Source organism: Gallinula chloropus (genome assembly GCF_964237585.1).
Source record: "Gallinula chloropus genome assembly, chromosome: 4".
Lineage (NCBI taxonomy): Eukaryota > Metazoa > Chordata > Aves > Gruiformes > Rallidae > Gallinula > Gallinula chloropus.
The window spans coordinates 5,203,043-5,221,979 of NC_140088.1; the positions used below are offsets into that span (position 1 = coordinate 5,203,043).

At 51.1% G+C, this 18,937-nt stretch overlaps 1 protein-coding gene across 1 annotated transcript; it reads left to right on the top strand.

The window, feature by feature from the left end:
• Nucleotides 1-4,509: 4,509 nt before the first annotated feature.
• TMED10 (transmembrane p24 trafficking protein 10) lies at nucleotides 4,510-18,734 on the top strand. The gene is made up of 5 exons (XM_084263904.1): nucleotides 4,510-4,764; nucleotides 9,592-9,712; nucleotides 13,760-13,833; nucleotides 17,825-17,951; nucleotides 18,433-18,734. Exons 1-5 carry the CDS (start codon nucleotides 4,534-4,536, stop codon nucleotides 18,552-18,554), a joined length of 675 nt encoding a protein of 224 aa, XP_084120030.1. The 5' UTR covers nucleotides 4,510-4,533; the 3' UTR covers nucleotides 18,555-18,734.
• The last annotated feature ends 203 nt before the right edge of the window (nucleotides 18,735-18,937 follow it).

The window sequence follows — 18,937 nt, forward strand, 5'->3', positions numbered from 1 at the left end:
CTGGGGTCAGAGCTGCCTGGAGGGGAATAGGAAGGGGAACTGGCTCCTGGAGGGCACGAGGTGAAAGTTGCTGGGAAGTGGAGTGGGAGGTTTCCTCAAAAAGCCAGGAGGGAACCTGGTGAGTCTGCGCCCTGGCTACCACTTGAAGTCCAAAAACCAGCCTGGCTGCAGGGAAAGCACTGGGGAGAGATGGGAGAAGGATCGTGAACGTTTTACCTCATCCCAAGGGGTTTGTGTGTGCTTGAACCTGGGCTGTCTTTGATGGAGGAGGCTTTGTCTCCCCAAATGCACTCATGGTTTGGATTAAGCCCCGTACACCTGATTTCAAGCAAGCCTGATTCGGATTTATGCAGGGTTTTTAGTGCTGAGCTTCCCAGTCAGTACTTCAGGTAGAAACAGTTTGGGTGGCTGGGTGAAATGGAAAGAGCTATACATAAACATAGTGTCTCCTCAAATAAATGCAGCTAGGATCACCTTATATACTTCTTGATGCATCTAGGTCATTATCTTGTCTATATTTTAACTATAGGGTCAGAACACAGTGCCTGGGGTCTCTGGGACAGATCACAGGGGAGGCAGAGCAGGGTGATGCTTTTTTACCCCTGTTTAGCCAGTGATTGATTTTCAGCTGATTGATTAGCATCCCTATCTGGATTGTGATCACAGTGGCACCTGACAAGTTAGGTGCCAGCAAGGAGTTCAGGTGTAGCCCCTTAAAAGAGGAGGCCTTGCACTGCTCCAGGAAGAGGTGGGTGCATGGTTAGGAGAAGCAGTGGTTAGCATCGTAAAGTAGTTTTTATAGAGGTTTCTCAGTGGCTTGTAGGGGTTTGCCAGGTGCAAGGCAGGAGGCAAAAGGACTAGAGCACAGAAGTAAGCCTGGAATAGGTTTTTATGAGGAAAGTTGGTTTCAACATTTTATTGTCTAAAAGAAGAAAAGGCAGCAATGCCACAGCAGCTGACGCAGACACAGGGGAGAAAGAAAGGGGGGGAAAAAAAAAGTCTAATTACATCATTCACACACATTCATACACATTGTTTCATGGAGACAGCAAAATTAGTGTTGTTTTCTGCCATTTACCACGGATAAAAGATGCATTTTGGTATGGCAAGTGCTGCCTGCCGCCAACAATCTGCGGAGTTCTTTGTCAGCTGGGAAGAAAATTGGGAATTTAGTGGGAAGGGGCATATTTTCCTCAGTGGCCTTTGCTGCCTCACGCTGAAGAGACACCCAAAGGTGCTCCTTTGCTAACCCAGGGCTGCAAGCTGACTAATTCGTGCTCTCTGCGCTCTTTTCAGTTTCAGCAGGGAAACTGCATTAGGGATATTTGGAAATAGAAGAATTTAGATGACCCAAGTGCTTTAAATTGTGGCAGATGGGCAGATGACAGGGGAACATTTACTTTGGGGATACACCCATCTGTCCAGGGATTAACGGGGGTGAGAAGGAGTACGAGCTAATTGCCAAACTCCCTCAACACGTAACCCGGCAGATTAGGCTGAAATAGGTCATGGCTTCACCTCCGCGCTTGCGTAACGAGTTATCAATCCCCTTTTTTATTTCTCCTCTGTTAAGTGTTTCAGGGTGACAGGAAGCGTTTGGTGTTGCCAGCCCTCACTATGTGGGAACGCCAAGGCATGTCCCTGCAGGACTGTTATTTCTAAAGCTGCAGCTGAAGGGATCTTCAAATGCTTTTCCTCTCCTAGAAGTTACCGTGTGCGCTCAAGGAAGGTTCCCCCGTCGCGCGTCTAAGTGCTGCCAAGAGGGAAAAGCTGGCGGCAGCTGGGCACTGCTTGTCTTTCTCAACACATAGAATCACAGAATCCCAGGGGTTGGAAGGGACCTGGAGAGCTCCTGGGGTCCAACCCCCCTGCCAAAGCAGCTCCCCAGCTCATATTGCACAGGGCGGCGTCCAGACGGGGCTGGAATCTCTCCAGAGAAGGAGACTCCACACCCCCTGGGCAGCCTGTCCCAGGGCTCCCTCACCCTCACTGGGGAAAAGTTCTTCCCCATGTTGCTGTGGAACTTCCTGTGCTCCAACTTGCAGCCATTGCCCCTTGTCCTGTCCCCACAGAGCACTGAAAAGGGGCTGCCCATTCCCCCTGCATCCCATACTTCAGATATTGATAAATATTAATAAGGTCCCCCTTTAGTCTTCTTTTCTGCAGGCTGAACAGCCCCAGCTCACTCAGCCTTTCCTCACAGGGCAGATGCTCCAGGCCCTTAATCATTTCCGTAGCCTCCTCTGGACTCTGTCCAGGAGATCCCTGTCTTTTTTATCCCAGGGAGCCCAGAACTGGACACAACACTCCAGGTGGGGCCTGACCAGGGCAGAGCAGAGGGGGAGGATCCCCTCCTGTGACCTGCTGGCCACACTCCTCCTGCTACCCCCCAGGATCCCATTGTCTCTCTCAGCCCCCAGGGCACACTGCTGGCTCATGGCCACCCTGTCATCAACCAGGACCCCCAGGTCCTTCTCCACACACTCAAGCACTGGAGCGCCTCAGATGAGGTTTTATAATTCCATCTAGCAGTTTCTAGTGTATAACACATCCACATGAGACAAGGCTACACCAGGAACTGGGGGATAAATTTGTCAGTCAGAAATGTAATTCATCTAAAAATGTACCATGACAAACCAGTCACAATAGGATGGGATTGTAGTCAGTCATTTATTTGCTCTTTGATGGCTGACTGCACGCTTTGGTTTTAGAAAATGAGGCTGCTTTAACATGAATGAGCCCTTTTCTCTGATGTTTGCTGCAGAAAAGAAGGCGTTATTGAACGTTTGAAACGTGCTAGGAAGCTGGGCATGCATCACTGCTATGAAGAATGTTCTGCGTGGAGGGATTCACCCATGTTTCATCAGGAATTTTGTGGGACAGCATTACAACATGTCATTTCTTCAGATCCCAGGAATCTAGGTTTCTTTAAAGCTTGTGAAATAAATATCTATTTCTGCCTGCAGCGCTGCAATGGAAAGAATGTTTTCGTTGTGCAAAGATACACTTCGACATACTGCAGGAAGAGCTAAGTGCTCTTTGTTAAAGTTAAGCTTCCAGTTGGCCAAGTAAGGAAAAGTTTGGGGGGCAATTAGAAAAATAAAGATGCGTGGAAATGTGCAACCAGTGACTGTAAATCGGATTGCAAACAATAAAGTGGAGGTTAAAGTAACGGGCTGAACGTGTGCTTGAGCACAGTGAAAAAGATACGTGCTCTGCTGAGGAAAACCCTGGTTCCTCAAAATGCCGTTTGAATGCAGGGCAAAGGTCTGGTGTTGGGAGAGGGTTTGGGGTTTGGGTTTTTTTTTTTTGTGTGATGGTTCTCTATTTCCCTCCAAGCAAGGAGGACACCCCACTGCCATACAGCTGGGCTGAGTTTCTGTTCCCTCATGCGGCGGGCGGCGGCGTGTTGCCTCGGCGCACGTGAGGACAAGGATGTGAAGGCACGGGGCTGAAATGCTTTGGCCATGGCATGGCCTGCCTGGATGGTCATGCCAATATCCAGGCACTCAGTGTGCTGATTTAAGGGTCTTAAGAGGGAAGTTTGTGCCGATTCCCGATCCCTGCTTGTCAACAGGAGCACGCTTTGCCCAGTGGGAGAGGACCAGTGATGCTTAAGAGTGAAACAATAGTGTAATTAGGTTTAACTCAAGCTAGTAGAAACAGGAGGGCTTTTAATCTTTCCAGCAAAGTTGCTGTTTGTTCCATCCCACCTTTCCTTACACCTGGGTACCCCTAAAGGAAGCCAGCGGTGTGTGTGGTGCCAGGGGAAGCACCTGGGGCTGGTGGGTGGTTTAATGCTGCGTTCCTGGAGAGTAAAGCAGACCGGGGAGGGGGGGAAGAAAGCAGATCCGAGTGTGTGCTGGAGAAGGAGAGGAAAAAAATCATCCAGGGAGGATGGTTAAAAGGCATCACAACTTGAATTGCTGCTGAAACTGCGGGCATTCCTCAGCCACGACTGTGCTTGCAGGATGGCGATGCCAAGAAGCGAGAGATCTGCTGAACCCCGGGTTCCCTGGCCGGGGAGCACAGCGAGGAAATGACTCACCGATATTACAGTGTAATTAAGCAGCAAGTGCAGCTCCCCCCATGGGAAGGGCCTGGGGGTTCTGAGCTGGGGGGGAAGGGGCGGGGGAGGCTCTCGGAGATCCAGACTGCCTCTCACTCCGCGCGGAAACACGGGCTTGTCTATTGATTTGCGCGTTTATTTACAGAAGAGCCTGCGGAGCGGCGGTAACTACCGCTACCCGCCAGCGGCCGCTGCTCATTCACTCACTGAGCCGCCGGCTTATGCGGGGCTGGAGCAGCCCAGCCGAAGGGCTGAGCCCCGGGGGGCTCAAGCCCAGCACATCAGCATCCCAGGGGCGGAGGCGGCCACCGACCCCGCGTCCCCACCCCGCGTCCCGACTCCCGCGCCGCCACCCCGCGGAGGCGCGCGGCCCGGCCCCGCCCCCGCCGTGACGCGGCCGCCGGCGTCGGTCACGTGTGGCGGAGGCGTCGGAGGCCCGTCCCGCCGCACCCGGAGCCGTCGCCATGCCGCTGCCGCTGCCCGGCCGCCCCCGCCTCGGGCAGGCCCCGCTCCCGGCCCTGCTGCTGCTGTTGTTGTTGCTGCTGGTGGGTCCGGCGCGGCCCATCTCCTTCCAGCTGCCGGGCAAGGCGCGGAAGTGCCTGCGGGAGGAGATCCACCGCGACACGCTGGTCACGGGCGAGTACGAGATCAACGCGCCGCCCGGCTCCTCCACCGGGCCTTCCGCTAACCTCAAGGTGAGGCGGCGGCGGACACCCGGCCGACCAGCCGGGGGTGGGGGGGGACACACGACTGGGGGCGGGCGGCGTGGCTCCGCCTCCCGTGCCGAGCGGGGGCGGGGGGGGGTGTGTGAGTCTGTGTGTGACGTTTTCCACGCGTGACATCACCCCCCTCCCCGCGTGGGTTTACGGCCCATGCGGCGCATCGGGGGGGGGGGGGAGGGAGGGATGGGGCTGGGCTCTGGGACCCTCCCAGCTGGGTAGCGAGGGAGCGGGGCAGGTGTTCGGGCTTGAGCCGAACCCAAGCGTTTTACCCCTCTCCCCCGAAAAGGCCCCAGCGCAGCGGCCCGTCCCATCCGGCGACGTGTAATCCGCCCGCCGAATGGCGTCGGTATCCGGGCGGCGGGCGGATTATACGTCGCCCGGCGGGACGGGCTGTTGGCGATAAGGCTGTCCTAAAGCTGCTGGCACCGTGCAAGAGGAAAAGAGTTAGGGTGACGTGGCTTTCCAAGGGCTCCCTCCCGGCCTAGGGCCTGGCACGGCGGGATGCTGCCGCAGGGAAGGGGCGAGGCTTGGAAGGCAGGGGGAGGGTTTGAAACGCGGGTCCCACGAGGAGCGGCCGAGGGAGCTGGGGCTTTTTAGCCTTGAGAAAGGGAGGCTGAGGGGAGACCTTGTCACTCTTTACCAGCTACCTGCAAGGAGGGTGTGGAGAGGTGGGGGCCGGTCTTTCAGATGGCAAGCGGCAGCGTGAGAGGGGATGGCTTAAAACTGCACTCTGGGAGATTTAGGTTGGATATCAGGAAGAATTTCTTTACAGGAAGGGTAGTTAAGTATTGGAACAGGCTGCCCAGGGAAGCCACGGGCTCACCATCCCTGGAGGTGTTTGAAAGGCATGTAGATGTTGTGCTTGAGAACGTGGTCTAGAGGTGGACTGGGCAGGGTTGGTTGGGATGTGGTTGAACTCGGTGATCTTAAAGGTCTCTTCCAACCTAAGTGATTCCATGATTCTCTCCTAAGGTTTTGGTATGCAAAATAGCTGGTGCTGCCTTACTGTGTCAGGACTCACATGGGTGTTGAGGAGGTGGGTGCTGAGGGGAAGAAGATGATCCTAAAGCACATTCAGGGAGTGTAGGGGAAGGGTGAGCAGAATGTATGTGCATAATAGACCTGTGTGACAAGCAGCTGTTAAAACTTCAACAGCTTGACATTAATACTGTCCACAGCCTGCCTTCTGTAGGCTTTCTTCAGATTTCCCAAGTAATTCCATTGCTACATGTGTGTGACAGTTCTGGGTCTGGTTTTTATTTCTGTCTGAGCTCCGAAGGCTCCAGCAGTCAGCAGGCAGACAGACAGTGGCAGGACGGTCTGCTCAGGTGTCTCTGACCTCAGTGTTCGTCAGTGAGTATCTGAGACCTGACACCAAGTTGTCCAACATCTGCCAACGGACACCTGAAGGCTTTGGGTTCCCTGCAGTTGTGCTTGGCTGTGGCTGGAGAAGGCTGTTTCTGGAGACTTGTGTTTTGGAAAATCTCCTTCCGCTGTGTGTGTGGTTACATCGTTTGTGAAGAGGAAACTTGTCTCTCTATAAGCAGAGCCAAGCAGCTCTGATGCTTTTAAGTTGTTGCTGTAGTATTTGCACTTCAGATTGAGTGCCATGTTCCTGTCTGCCTCTTACTGCTCAGTGATGAAGCGCCCTGGTTCCCTGGTTGCCCACTCTTCTTAGGTCAACCGATACCCCCTCCCTCCCTGTCCCCCCCCAGGCCTGGCCCAGGTCTCTTCCCAAACTTACTTTTATGACTGAGGACCTGTCTGGGGAGGTGGTGAAGCAGTGAATCCCATCCTTCAGTCTTAATCTGGCTTTCCTGCTGAAGCTGGAAAACAAGAACAAGAATCTCTGCACTTCTTGCTTTCCTTCTTACTGTGCCCTGGCCTCCTAAGGTGGTGGGCCTGTTGTAAGTGCCATAACCCCTCTGTTAGGTGCATATGTCACTCCATGTCTAAGTTTGTGTCCTAAAAATCAGTTTGGGGCCCCGTGTCTGCAGGTGTCTTGCTCCTTCCACTCCGAATGGCCCCCTGGATCGGGGCACCGAACGCAGCTACGTTGGTAGTTACTCCTGGGCAGGCTCAGCACAGCTCCTGAGGGTGAGCTGAGCTTGGTGCCTGCGGTAGCCCGGTGCTGACAGTGGGACCCTGTGTTCTGGAGGAATCCATGGGCTCTGCCAGCTGGCTGGTGAGGGTGCCATGGGGCGGCTGAGGTCTTGCTGGGCTCGGCCACGTGCCTCTGCCCCATTGTTGAGGCCTGCGGTTGGGGGCTGTTTGTGGAGGGTGAACAATGCCCTGTCTGTCCGGGGTGGCCTTACCGTAAATAACGTTAGGATAGCATGAAAAAAATCCCTTTCAGGTCCACTCCCCCACAGGCGTTCTGGCGGGGCTATTAGCAGCTCCTCCCGCCCCCGCAGGCCCTGAGTGGGCAGTGTGTTGGGTAATGCTGCTGGGTTTGGATGAGAGCAGAGAGCAGTGCTTTTACTCTCCAGAATCCTGCTCATCAGCAGGCTGTTGCTGGAGCTGCAGAGGGCAAAAGTGGATCAAGCTGCGTAATATCCTCCAGCTAAAGATTAGCTCCGGTGTATACAAAGCCCTAAGGGAATAGGGCTCAAAATAATAGGGACATTTGAGAGCTTCCTTTACCATGTTCTTGTGACTGCTTCTTGGGATGGAGAGCCCAGCGTGCTGATGATATGGTATCGTGCTGATGAAGCTAGTGTGGGTTAATCTGGGGGGCTCCATCAACACCCTATGGCAGCCAAGACACGTGCTTGTACGGGGTGTTTGTAGGCAGTCCTGCACTCCAGCAGGGCTTGCTTGCTTGAGCCCAGTGCCTCCAGTAGTCTGGTGGCTTCTAGGCAGGAGGTGGCTTGTGTGTGGTGGTTTGTGACAGGGGGATGACTGTGCAGGCGTGCTTTGATCTGCTCCTGCTTGAATACAGGTAGAGCCCTGAGCAGGGACTGCAGCGCAGAAGAACCGTGCTCCCTCTTGTTCTCAGGCACTGACAAATACCATATGGTGCAGGGGCAGTGACAACAAACCCTGCAACAGACTATTACAGGATAGTCAGTGTGTAGAGGAAGCTTGTTCCTAAAGTTTTGCCTGCTATGGTTTAGACCCTGCAGCAGGAGGATTTGATTTTGATTACTTTTCCTACCTAATGCAGAAACTGTCACAGAATCATTAAGGTTGGAAAAAACCTCCAAGATCATCTAGTCCAACCATCCCCCTACCACCTATATTACTAACTAAACCACGTCCCTGAGTACCCCATCCCACCTTTCCTTGAACACCCTGACTCTTAACACCTCCCTGGGCAGCCCGTTCCAATGCCTGACCACTCTTTCTGAGAAGACATTTCTCCTAATTTCTGACCTGAGCCTCCCCTGGTGCAACTTGCAGCCGTTGATCACTAGGTATCTGCGAGAAGGGGCTGACCCCAGCTCAGCACAACCTCCTTTCAGGTAGCTCTAGAGAGCAATAAGCTCTCCCTTGAGCCTCCTCCACACTAAACTCCCAGTTCTCTCAGCCACTCCTCGTAAGCCTTGTGTTCCAGACCCTTCTCCAGCTTCATTGCCCTTCTCTGGACATGCTCCAGGGCCTCGATGCCTTTCCTGCCCAAAACTGAACACAGTATTCGAGGTGCAGCCTCACCAGAGCTGTCATCATCCATGTGAATGTCTGCACCTGGTCTGAGTCCAGCAGGCTGCTGGCATCCGTGGCAGGGGAGTTAATTAGGTGTTCTGATAAGAATAAGGAGTGTTTCCTTAGAATGAACGTAGGCCTTTTGTGTAGCCTTTGTACAGGGAAACAAGGCTGTTTTTCTGTTACAAGGTGAAGAAAAGGAGAATGTCTGGCTTACCATCTCCATACCACAAATTACATCCCTTTAAAATTATTCTCAGGCTTTTTAGTCTCTTGAAAGTCCCCTAGTAACTGTAGCACCCGTGTGTTTTCAGACGTACCTGTTGAAGGACAGAGTGGAGGGAAACTGGGAAGCATTCCAGTGGAACACACACTGTTGATTTTCACGCCTTCAGGGTTTTTTTTTTTTGCCCCTGTCTGTGGTCAGAGTAGTTCGAGTGGACGGAGCCTTGAACTGAGCACAAGGATTCTCAAGTCTGCGTCATGAAATGTGTCCCCTTCTTTTTTTACTCTTTGTGGAAGCATTGTTGTAGACATTCTACTGGGTTTTGCCTATTCTTAGTAATTGCATAGACTTAGCACAAAGCAGTCATTATTCTGTCTGCGTAGTCTGAATTGTCCTCTGAAGTGGCCACTTTTATGGATCTTGGCACCCAAACCTTGTATAACTCAGGACAACTCTGATGGCTCGTTTCTAGAGGGGCAGATGTGCTCTTCTCCATTCCATCTTCTAGTGAATCAGGGTGTTTTTGTCCCATAAGGCTTCCCCATATCTGCATTGCTGTGGGAATTTGTGAAATTTGCTTGCAAGAAGAAGGCAGTGAATAACAGTTTGGTTCAGCTAGTGTTCCTAAATGTAGTCTAAATTCAGAGCTTACAGGAGGAAGAGGAGTTGGTGTGGGCTTGGTTTTTCTTGGTTGATTGTTCTTTGGCGGGGTTCTTTTTTGTTTAAGAGTCAATAATTACCTTAGAGGCACTCTGTCAGCTCCTGAAGCAGGGTGAGGAGGATGGGGATTGATACCGTTGTGAGGAAGGAGGGAAATGGGAGAAGGCAGCAGCTCCAAAGGGGGTGCTGTAAGAATTCTTCCTGTGCAGGCAGAACAAGCCTTTGGCAGCAAAGCACCATGTTCATCACCCTCATTGTCTGTTTTGCAGATAACTGACTCAGCTGGGCACATCCTGTATGCCAAGGAGGATGCCACTAAGGGCAAGTTTGCCTTCACCACCGAAGACTATGATATGTTTGAGGCCTGCTTTGAGAGCAAGCTTCCTGTGGGTAAGTGCAAGGTCTGTTGGCTGCTTCTAGCCTCCCAACAAGTTCCTGTAGGTATGTGGATTGGAGGTATGGGTGAAGTGATCCTGAGTGTGGTCCACAGAGTGCTGTTTGACTTTTAAAGCTGATCTTCGAGGCGCTGTGAGTATTCTCACTGTCTGTGCTGCGTTTGAAGTTAAGTAATCCTGTGGCTGCCATGTGGAGCCTCCTGGTGCTTCCTCTGAAAGGGGAATCGCGTGTGCTGCCCGCAGAGGTCACTGCAGTTGCAGTACCCAAGGAGCAAACCACACTGCTTTTGCTGTTTTACCTCATCTTGCAGTTGAGCCAGGACAAAGCAAGATGCCATCGTTCTCAGAGAATGACATGGTCCTGGAGATGATGGCAGAGTGTGCTCTCTTTGCAACGTGTACTTGGCATCAGCCCTGTGTTAGGTTAGCAATCATTTTCTGGAGTTGGGGGTGTGTGTGTGTGTGTGGAGAGAGCGTGGCCTCAGCCTGCACCCGCAGCTGCTCTCTAAGCAGTCAATAAAGGGAAGGGGAAATGAGCAGGACGTCAGCCTTGCATTTGTGCTGCAGGGATGGTTGCCTAACGAGCGCTGAGGCTCGTTTCCTGTGAGCGTGACGCACGGTGCTGCTGCTGGGCTCAACTTCAGGGCAAGGGTGCTGCAGCTGGCCAGTACGGGGGCTCCGGTCCCGGGTGCTGCGGGCTGAGCACGTGCCAGTTCACAGGTTCTCACATGTCTTTCACTGTCGCCATTGGAGTTGTGTTCCCTGGACCTGGTGGTTCTTAAGCCTTACCGTAAAAGATCCCAGAGCATTTCACAGAGAAGTTGCTAGAAGCATTCCTCGGATCCATTGAAAGGCAGCCTCTGCCTTGCTGTTCTGCTCCATGTGTAAGACAACAAAGAGTCTTCAGGTTGAGGAGAACTTTCCAGAGAGAGAAGGCTATCTTCTTGGCTGGCATTGGGAGGAGCTGGCTTGTAACACCTCTTTTGTAGTATTTTATGGATAAGACAGTGACCCCAAAAGCTTGTGATTTTGCTTTTATCTCGCTCCCAAGGTAGGGCTTTGAAATGCTCCTGAACACATCGAGACACACAGGCGCTAGTGACTCATCTGGGAGTCACTCGTGCTATTTACTGTCCAACACCTGGGTATTTGGGAGGTCTCCAGACAGTCCCACAAGTCCTTTCAGAGCTTCCATGTGATCACACACTGAGGTGGGAAAGGCTTCTTTCTTTAGTTGTGTCTAGACTCTTGCTGCTTGTGGCCAGAGGTTTCTTGCCTAGACTGAGCCCCTTGCAGCTCTCCTGATTGTAGCAAATGTTTGTTCCCCGGCTCCTCTGAAGGTCTGACTGGGAATGGGGGAACTGCCCACGTGCTGTTTTACCCCCATGTTTCTCTTGAAGGTTGGTTTGGGGGTTCTTCATAGTCTTGCCAAGTAAGTGGTCAGGACTTTTAGTGCAGCAGCCAAGGAGGATGTTGGTGGAGTACTGGAAGAGGAAAAACTGTTGGTAGAGGAAGCCTAGAGCCGTTGAGACCTGAGAGGTCTAAGCAACTGGGATTTCTCAATCCTCAACCACAGAAATGAGGAAGAGGAAGTGAGAAAGAGATCCTACTTAGAAGGTCCACCTTATCAGAGCACAGGAATTCTTAGGGTGTTCGTGTGACAGGCTTTTTTCCCCCTCTTCCAGAGTGGAAGGGCCTGGTTTTCCTGACTAGTGCTCTGTTCCCAGGCACGCTGCTTCTTCCACCACATGCTAATCTCTGAGAACAGCCTGGCCCACATTGGATGCTCCCCTGTGGGGTTCTTCCTCTGTGATAATCTTTACCCCTTTGCTCCTTCTGTAATCCTTCTCTTCCCAAACTTTCTCAAGTATTAAGCCTCATTTTTTTTCCTGGAATTCTTGCGGGAAAACTTTCTGACATCCAGTTCAACCATCCTGTTTTTCCAGTAACTTTGCAGACTTCCCAGGAAACAGGTCTGTGCTCACATGGGGTGACCTCTTGAAGACCTCCTGGGGGAGGTAGGCATCAGTTTAGTTCAAGATCTCTGGGACTTAAATGGTTTTCTCTTTGCTGCTGATCCAGTCTTTTGTGGTGAGCCCAGGCTGCAGAAGGAGCAGGGGGCTACTGAGGATGTGATGAGCGTGAAGGGAGCTGCCTAGTGCCTGGGGCTCAGGAAACTTGTAGAAGAGCAGCTTGAGTTTTTCCAGGCCAAACCCTGACAACGCTGACCTCTTGTAGAATGTCTGCTTTCCATCCTTGTGCACCCAGCAGCTCTAAGTTTTCTACTTTCCTACCGCCTCTTGGCAGCTCTCCCTTCCAGCCTTACAAATTAATCCTTCCAGTTCTGTTCTGTTCAGCGGCCTTTTCATCTTTCTCATCTCTTCCTGGAAGCTCCAGCTGTCAGCCCAAATTGCTGTATTTTAAGCAACATTTAAAAAAAACCAAACCTCACAACCCTCTCCCTGAACTCTGTGCTTTGAATTTTCTTCTGCAGCTCCTGTTGGCTGTCCTGCCTGCCAGCCTCCTCACATGCTGGATTATGCATGGCATAAGCGGTCAGAGCCTGTGGGCAGAGGAAGGAGCACTCAGTGGATGTGTGCAGCCTGTCTCTTGAAGAGCAGTGCTGGGATTTTAGTTTGTTTTTACAGTAACTGTTCTGTTCAAAGAAAACAGCAAAAAAAAAATCCATCCTGATTTGTCCACTGGGCTCTTGCATAGCTGGGTTTGAATTGTGAGCTCCCTTATCTCTCAGGAAATTTAAGAAACAGCTTGTAGTTGATATGGACCATCTTGTCAGTAGGTTTTTCCATCTTCTGCTAACAGTAGAAGGTGGAGGTGTTAAAGAGCTGTTCACTAGGTTGAGAGAAGATTTGGGGATGTTGTATTGAAGATCTGGTGTGTCTTCCTGGCTCCGACTGGAGTGACCCAGTGTAACCTGTACACTGAAATTGTTTGTGGAGTGAGGGTATGGATGTCCACCTAGCAGCCTCCTAAGGCAAAGTGTGAATATCTGACATGCTCCTGGATAAAGACTCTGAAATTCATAGTATAAATGCACTCAAACCTCGTGCTTTGCTGGCAGCCAGCTGAGGACAACTCTATGCCCCAATGTGCTGCGATTTGGGCATTTACTACGTGCAGACATTTCCTTGGTGGGTGGGATAGAGGGATATGATGCTTGGGTCAGCTGACACATCACATTCTTCAGGGATTTTACATGCCTATCCTGTATGTTTATTTTTTTTCCTCCTGTGAATGTTTTCAGATGTGACAGTTTGTAACAGTCAAAAGAATCTATTAGCCATAGGTGTCCCTAGCTTGGTAGGGTATCTTGAAAGATACCTACCATGTTGTTGACTGCAGCTTTGTCCTCCTCACTGTGCAGCTCCAGCTGGGCAGTTCTCAGAAGTGGTGTTTTCCTGGCTTCAGGAGCCTCTTGCCATCATGGGGTTTGCATTAGCAGTGTGGGTCTTGGATATCCAAGCTATTCTCCTCCTGAAAAGACATGTTGGTGAAGGGATTGCCTTTGCTTCTGCGGATACTGCAGCCATGTGAGGGTCAGTAGTCCCCATGTGCCGTGTTCCTCACCTGGAGCAGTTTACCTCCTGCTCCTTTTGAACCTAAAATCACTTTTAACCCCAGTAGCCTGGACAATTTGCAGGTGCACGTCCTGCTAGGAGGACCGTGGGCTTCCCAGTTGAATATTTGTCCCTCGGGTGACTTGTCTTTCATCAGGCTGTGTCACAGCAGCTGGTATTCATCATTTAATCCTATGCAGCTTTTTTACAGCGATTTGCATCCTACACACACTTAGCACTTTTAGTTACAGCTTGTTCTCATTATCTTTGGGAGGTTCTCCTTCAGCCAGGATTTATTGTGAAGTCTCTGTATTTTTAGGCTGGACTGTGCTGCCTCCGCAGTTAGCTGCAGACAGGGAGGGAGGGGCGGGATGTTGTGAGTTCTTCCTCAGTGGTGGGGAGAGCTGGTGATTTCCTGGCAGGCTGAAGGTTTCACACAATGAATCCTTTCATTATGCTTCCAGGAACAGGGAGGATGCCGGACCAGCTTGTGATTCTGGATATGAAGCACGGAGTTGAAGCAAAGAACTACGAGGAGGTATGTCCCCTGGCTGCCTGCACTGCAGGCTCCCCTTTCCCAGCACTCACGTGATGCCATTTGTAGATCTGGGGCTCGTGATGGGAAGCTGTTTTCCCAGTGGGGATGAAAGCAAAGCCTGCCTGCATCCTACAGTTCCAGGGAAAGCTTTGTATCTTAGGGAAGAGAGAAAAGGACAAACGTCAACTGAAATTAATTCTATACTCTGGGAACTGGAGTCTGCTCTGTGAATTTCTTTGCTAGAACATGACCCAGCTTCTCAGCATAGGTATTAGATGCAGCAAGACACTGAGATGTGAAGTTTCCCCAGCAGCAGAGGGCATTCTATAGTAATGCCAGGTCCCCCTGAAGGTCAAGTTGTGTTGAGGCTGTTTTTCCCCTCCTGTCTGAAAGGTGTGCTGGCTCAACAGCCCTGAAATGGTGCTTCTGTGTTTCCAAACTAGCAGCCCATCCATGTAAAGCTGTTCAGCAGAGTAGTAGCTGGTGAGCAATGGGTGTTTGGGTTGCAGGCATGACTTTTCAACATAGGAGGATGTGGCTTGCTTAGAAACAAGAGCCAGCTCCGTGGAATACCCGTTGCTCTGGGGCTGGGACAGTCCTGGCTGGTGTGGATGCTGGATTTTGATGGCTGCTGCTGTGCTGGTGGCTTGCTAGAATTTGGGGTCAGTGTCGCAGTCAGTCAGCTCCCAGCACAGAGCCTGTACTTGAGAAAATGAAAGTTGTTGGTGGAGAGAGGTTCCTACAAACTATCTGTGTGTCAGCTGTGGGCAGCAGCATGAGAGATGCCTTGGGAAGGAGAGTAGCAGAGGAGGCTGTGTACAGTGCCAGTGAGAAAATGGATACACTTCTGATGTGAGCAGGCTGCAGTTTTTATATCCTCTTGAGCTTTGGGCTAGCTGTTTCTGCGTGGCTTCAGTCAGTCTAGAGTGCATCCTACATGGAGAATAAAAAGTACTTGGGGTCAGAGAAGAACAGAGCAATCCTTGGGCCAGCTGTCTGGCAACCAGATGCTGCCAAAATCTTACGGGATGACCCCAGGAGTGTAACTGGGAGGATCATGGTGACTACACTTACACAGTGTCTTTAAATACAGTCCCGCAGCATGCTCGGGGTTACATGTCTGTAGGGCTACTTACAAGCATCGTCCCTGTGTGGAAAGGTTCTCTTCTGCCTGTACAGATAAAACGGTCTTGGAGTAAAAGTAAGGATCCATTCTGCTCATCAGTGCAGTTAGATCACTGGAAAAGGTCCAAGGACAAACACTGGAGAAGAAGCATTCAGACTTGCAGTCCCACCTGATACCAAATGGAGATCTTGGTGGTGCTGGCCAAGGACCTCGCAGGGCAAGGCAGGCTGTGGTGAGCAGCAAAGGGCCCAGACTGGTCTGCTGTTTGTACAGCTGCTGCAGATGTTTAGCCACACTGCTTTGCAGTGTGCTTCCTTTTTTTCCATCCTCTCTTTCCCCAGGTTGCTGTAGTATTTGTGGGTTTTGACTTGACAGGTTGCTGTAAGACCTCAGAGGAGAGGACTGTTGCTTAGGTTTCTCTCCTGGAATTGCTGCCTTTTTGAGCATTTGCTTATGATGTTCATCTGCTGTAAGATACCAGTGACTGTCTTCCCCTTGCCCTAGTTCTTCTTGGTGAAATGCTGCGAGGAGGCTTGATGCAGGGAGTTGGAGCAAGGGTCACTGATACTGTCCTGCTTGTGCATGGGCATATGCAGTGAGAAGAGGTGGTGTCCAAGTTTAGCTTTGTACACTGTCATAGATCCAGACATTTCTTGGAGCAAAGCAACTGTGAGAGGGAGCTGGGTTAGAAAACCTGACTGCATGGCAGTGTCCTACCTTTGTTCTCTGGGGTAGGGAGGAATAAATTTCTCCATTCAGGAAGTAGAAGCATAGGTAGGGAAAAGTGAAAAGACTTTTCAGAGGGCACCAAGAAGGCTTGGCAATCAGCTACTCTTTCCCAGTTCTTGGTTAGAGTGTGTCTCTTTCTGGCTAGGAAAAAAAAAAATCTGTCTTTTATGAATCTTTGAGTTGCCCCTGAGAAGTTCAGTGGAGGAGTTGTCTCTGTTGTTATGGTGGTCCAGCTGTTCCTTCTAGGGTAACGGTGTTCCACCATCACAGATCCTGTCCATGTTGGCTTCACTAAGGATGAAAGAGGTTCCAGGATGTGCGTCTCTGTGTACATGCAGGACTGAAAGACGCTATCAGATGTTTCTAGCCACACCTATTAAGAGCAGCTGAAGGCATGCAGGATGGAGCAGACAAGCCTCATTTTTTTCCCAATGGAACCTTTGTTGTCCTTTGAATGAGGAAGAGTGCCCTCCAGGAAGATAATAGTGCCGGTCAATGCAGAGTTAGCTTGTCAGTAGAGCTGCCTGAGACCTTGGGTATGTTACAGACCTGCTGCTCTAGCTGTATCAGCAGTGTCTGCCCATCAGCATGCTTACTCTGGTGCCTGCCAGTGTTTCAGCAAAGTGCTGCTTGCAGGTATCTGTCCAGGCCACCAGGTTTTGTCAGTATAACCTATCTGCTGGAAAGCAGGGCAGGGGGGTTTAACCTCCTGTTGCCTGCACCCCCTCACAAACGTGCTCTGAATTGACACTTGTGCTGGCAGAGCTGTAATATACAGCTCACCTCAGCACAGAAATCCTCAGATGACTGCTTGAGGGCCTGCTGCTTGCCAGGATACATGTGTCCTGGGAAAACCCTTCAGTGAAATGGCTGCTTAGCCAGCACTGGCCTGGTTACCAGCATCTCTTCACATGGGCTCTGATGCCCAGGCAGCTGCCTCTGGAAGTGATGTTTTGGAGATGCTTGTGCTTTGCCTGGCCAGTTCCCTGCCAGTCAGCACTTGGACCACTGAGGGATGCCGTCCTGCAGCTTATGTCCTGTGAGGTCCTGAGCTGTGGGTGCTCCACATGTTTCCTGTAGTTCCCTGTAGCTCAGCTCTCTCCTGCTGCGCTACGTGGGGACGCAGCATCTGGCCTTTGTGAGTGGGCTTGTCACTCACTGGTAGTAGTGACAAACTCCACAAAAGAACCAGCATTACCCAAACCACGTGCTGCAGCAGCGTCAGGAGTTGCAGTTAGCTTCCTTTGAGTAATGCCCTCATGTCACAGAGTCTACTAACATAGTCTATTAACAACAGCCAGGACTGGGGCAGGGACACGTGTCTACACCTTGGTTTTTAAGTAGTTGCTATTGTGGACCGTGCTTTCTCATTTAAAATTCCTGTGGATTTTTCTTTTTGGAAACAAGCCTGTGCTTTGTAGGACTGTGGGTTGCACAGAAACGATGTCCTATAAACCCAGCTTTTTAGGAGGCAAGTGTGTTCTTTCAAACCGGCTCAAAGGCAGCCCGTCCTTGAGCGTTCCAGCAGCGTCACCTGGTGGCGCGATGCAGATGGAGCACTTCGTAGCTGCCTGGCTCCTACCAAGAGCATCACGCTGCCCTTGAGGCTGTCAGCCTAATGATAAAAGCCCTGAGCTCTTGCGGGTGTAATCGTACCGCTGCTGCTGGGAATGAGCCCACCGGGCTTTCTGGGGTGTGTGGCAGCAGTCAGCAAAGCGAGTCCCGGCGCTGATATCCTGGGTGGCTGCAGAACGGTGTCGTGTTAGTCACCTGCATCTCAGTCTGTGACTTCTGTTGGCTGGAGGTGTAGTCATGTGGCAAGCTCTTCTACCCACTCCTCAGAAGACAACTGTGAATAAGCTAACATTAGGCCGAATAAGGAAGAAATGTGCTTGCATGCATGCTGCGCTCCTCCGTTGCGTAGGAGGGGTAGTAGGAACGCGTGTTTCAGAGAACAGGTGGGAGAAGCGATAGTGGTTTGTGCAATGGTAGTTTCTGGCTTGTAGAGGTGTTTCCCTAGGGGAAGGATGCCCCAGATCTGTAATATGTGAGGAGGAGTAGTTCAGACTGGCAGTAAAACCCACGTGGGAGCTTTTGGGTTTGGCTCAGTGATCACTTGACTCTTCTGTTTTCTAGATTGCAAAAGTGGAAAAGTTGAAGCCTCTGGAAGTAGAATTAAGGCGTCTGGAAGATCTCTCAGAGTCCATCGTTAATGACTTTGCCTATATGAAGAAACGAGAAGAGGAGATGAGGGACACAAATGGTAAGAGACTGTGTGTTCCTTCAGAGGGATGGAGCTCTAAGACCCCTTTACTGCTGCTGAATGTGTTATTAGGACAGCGTTTGGAGATCAGATGATTACAGTGGCCTCTGCTTGTTTTGTTTCTACTAAGGCAGAACCTGCTGGTGCTTCTCTCCTCCTGAAATAGTCCCTAAATCTTGTGTCCCATCTTAGAAATGTGCTTCTTGTTGTCTCCATCCCTAACGTGAATTACTCTGTACCATTTAACATTGCCATTAACCAGTTTTGCTTTGTTCCCTCTCATTATCCTCCTTGTTGGTCCCTCTGCTTTTATTCTCAAGTTCTGCTGGTGGGCTTGGGTGCCCTTGCCTTCGTGCTGCATGCTGTCTTGCCTTTTGAAGTTTTACAGGGGTGGGGAGAGAAAATCCTGGGGACTTTGCCCTCTTTGAGCCGTATCCTGTGATGTCAGACATCCCGTGCAATGGTTTGTTGTCTGTTTCAGAGTCGACAAACACCCGGGTTCTGTACTTCAGCATTTTCTCCATGTGCTGTCTCATCGGACTGGCCACCTGGCAGGTTTTCTACCTGCGTCGCTTCTTTAAGGCCAAGAAACTGATTGAGTAAAGGAGCAAGTCCTCCTCCCCCTCCTCTCAGACCCAGCTGGACACCGCTGGGACCCAGCCATGGCCCCATGGAGCCATCTCATAGATGATACCCACTGACTGGAGCTTTTCTGCAGATAACTTGGACTCTAAAGGGGGAGGGGAGCCTAAACATCAAAGGCAATGGGGGGGCACTTTTGAAATCCTGTTGGTTGTTGAGGGTGGGGGAGGTTGTGATGGGTTTGGGGATCCTGGGGCAGTGATTAAATAAAATAAGACGTTTCTATGACAGCTGCAGCAAGTTTTTGCGCTGTCTGTTCTCCTTTTATAAACTTGGCTTGATGGTGTCTCCCATCTGTCTGTGACTGTAGTGTTACTCTGAGCCACTTGACCCTGCTGAGCTCT

Bases quoted from the DNA above. Each gene is read 5' to 3' on its own strand.
- TMED10 (XM_084263904.1), top strand. From the start codon at position 4,534: ATGCCGCTGCCGCTGCCCGGCCGCCCCCGCCTCGGGCAGGCCCCGCTC. The intron at 13,834-17,824 runs GTATGTCCCCTG...TCTGTTTTCTAG, and splicing joins AAGCAAAGAACTACGAGGAG to ATTGCAAAAGTGGAAAAGTT. The intron at 17,952-18,432 runs GTAAGAGACTGT...TGTCTGTTTCAG, and splicing joins GGAGATGAGGGACACAAATG to AGTCGACAAACACCCGGGTT.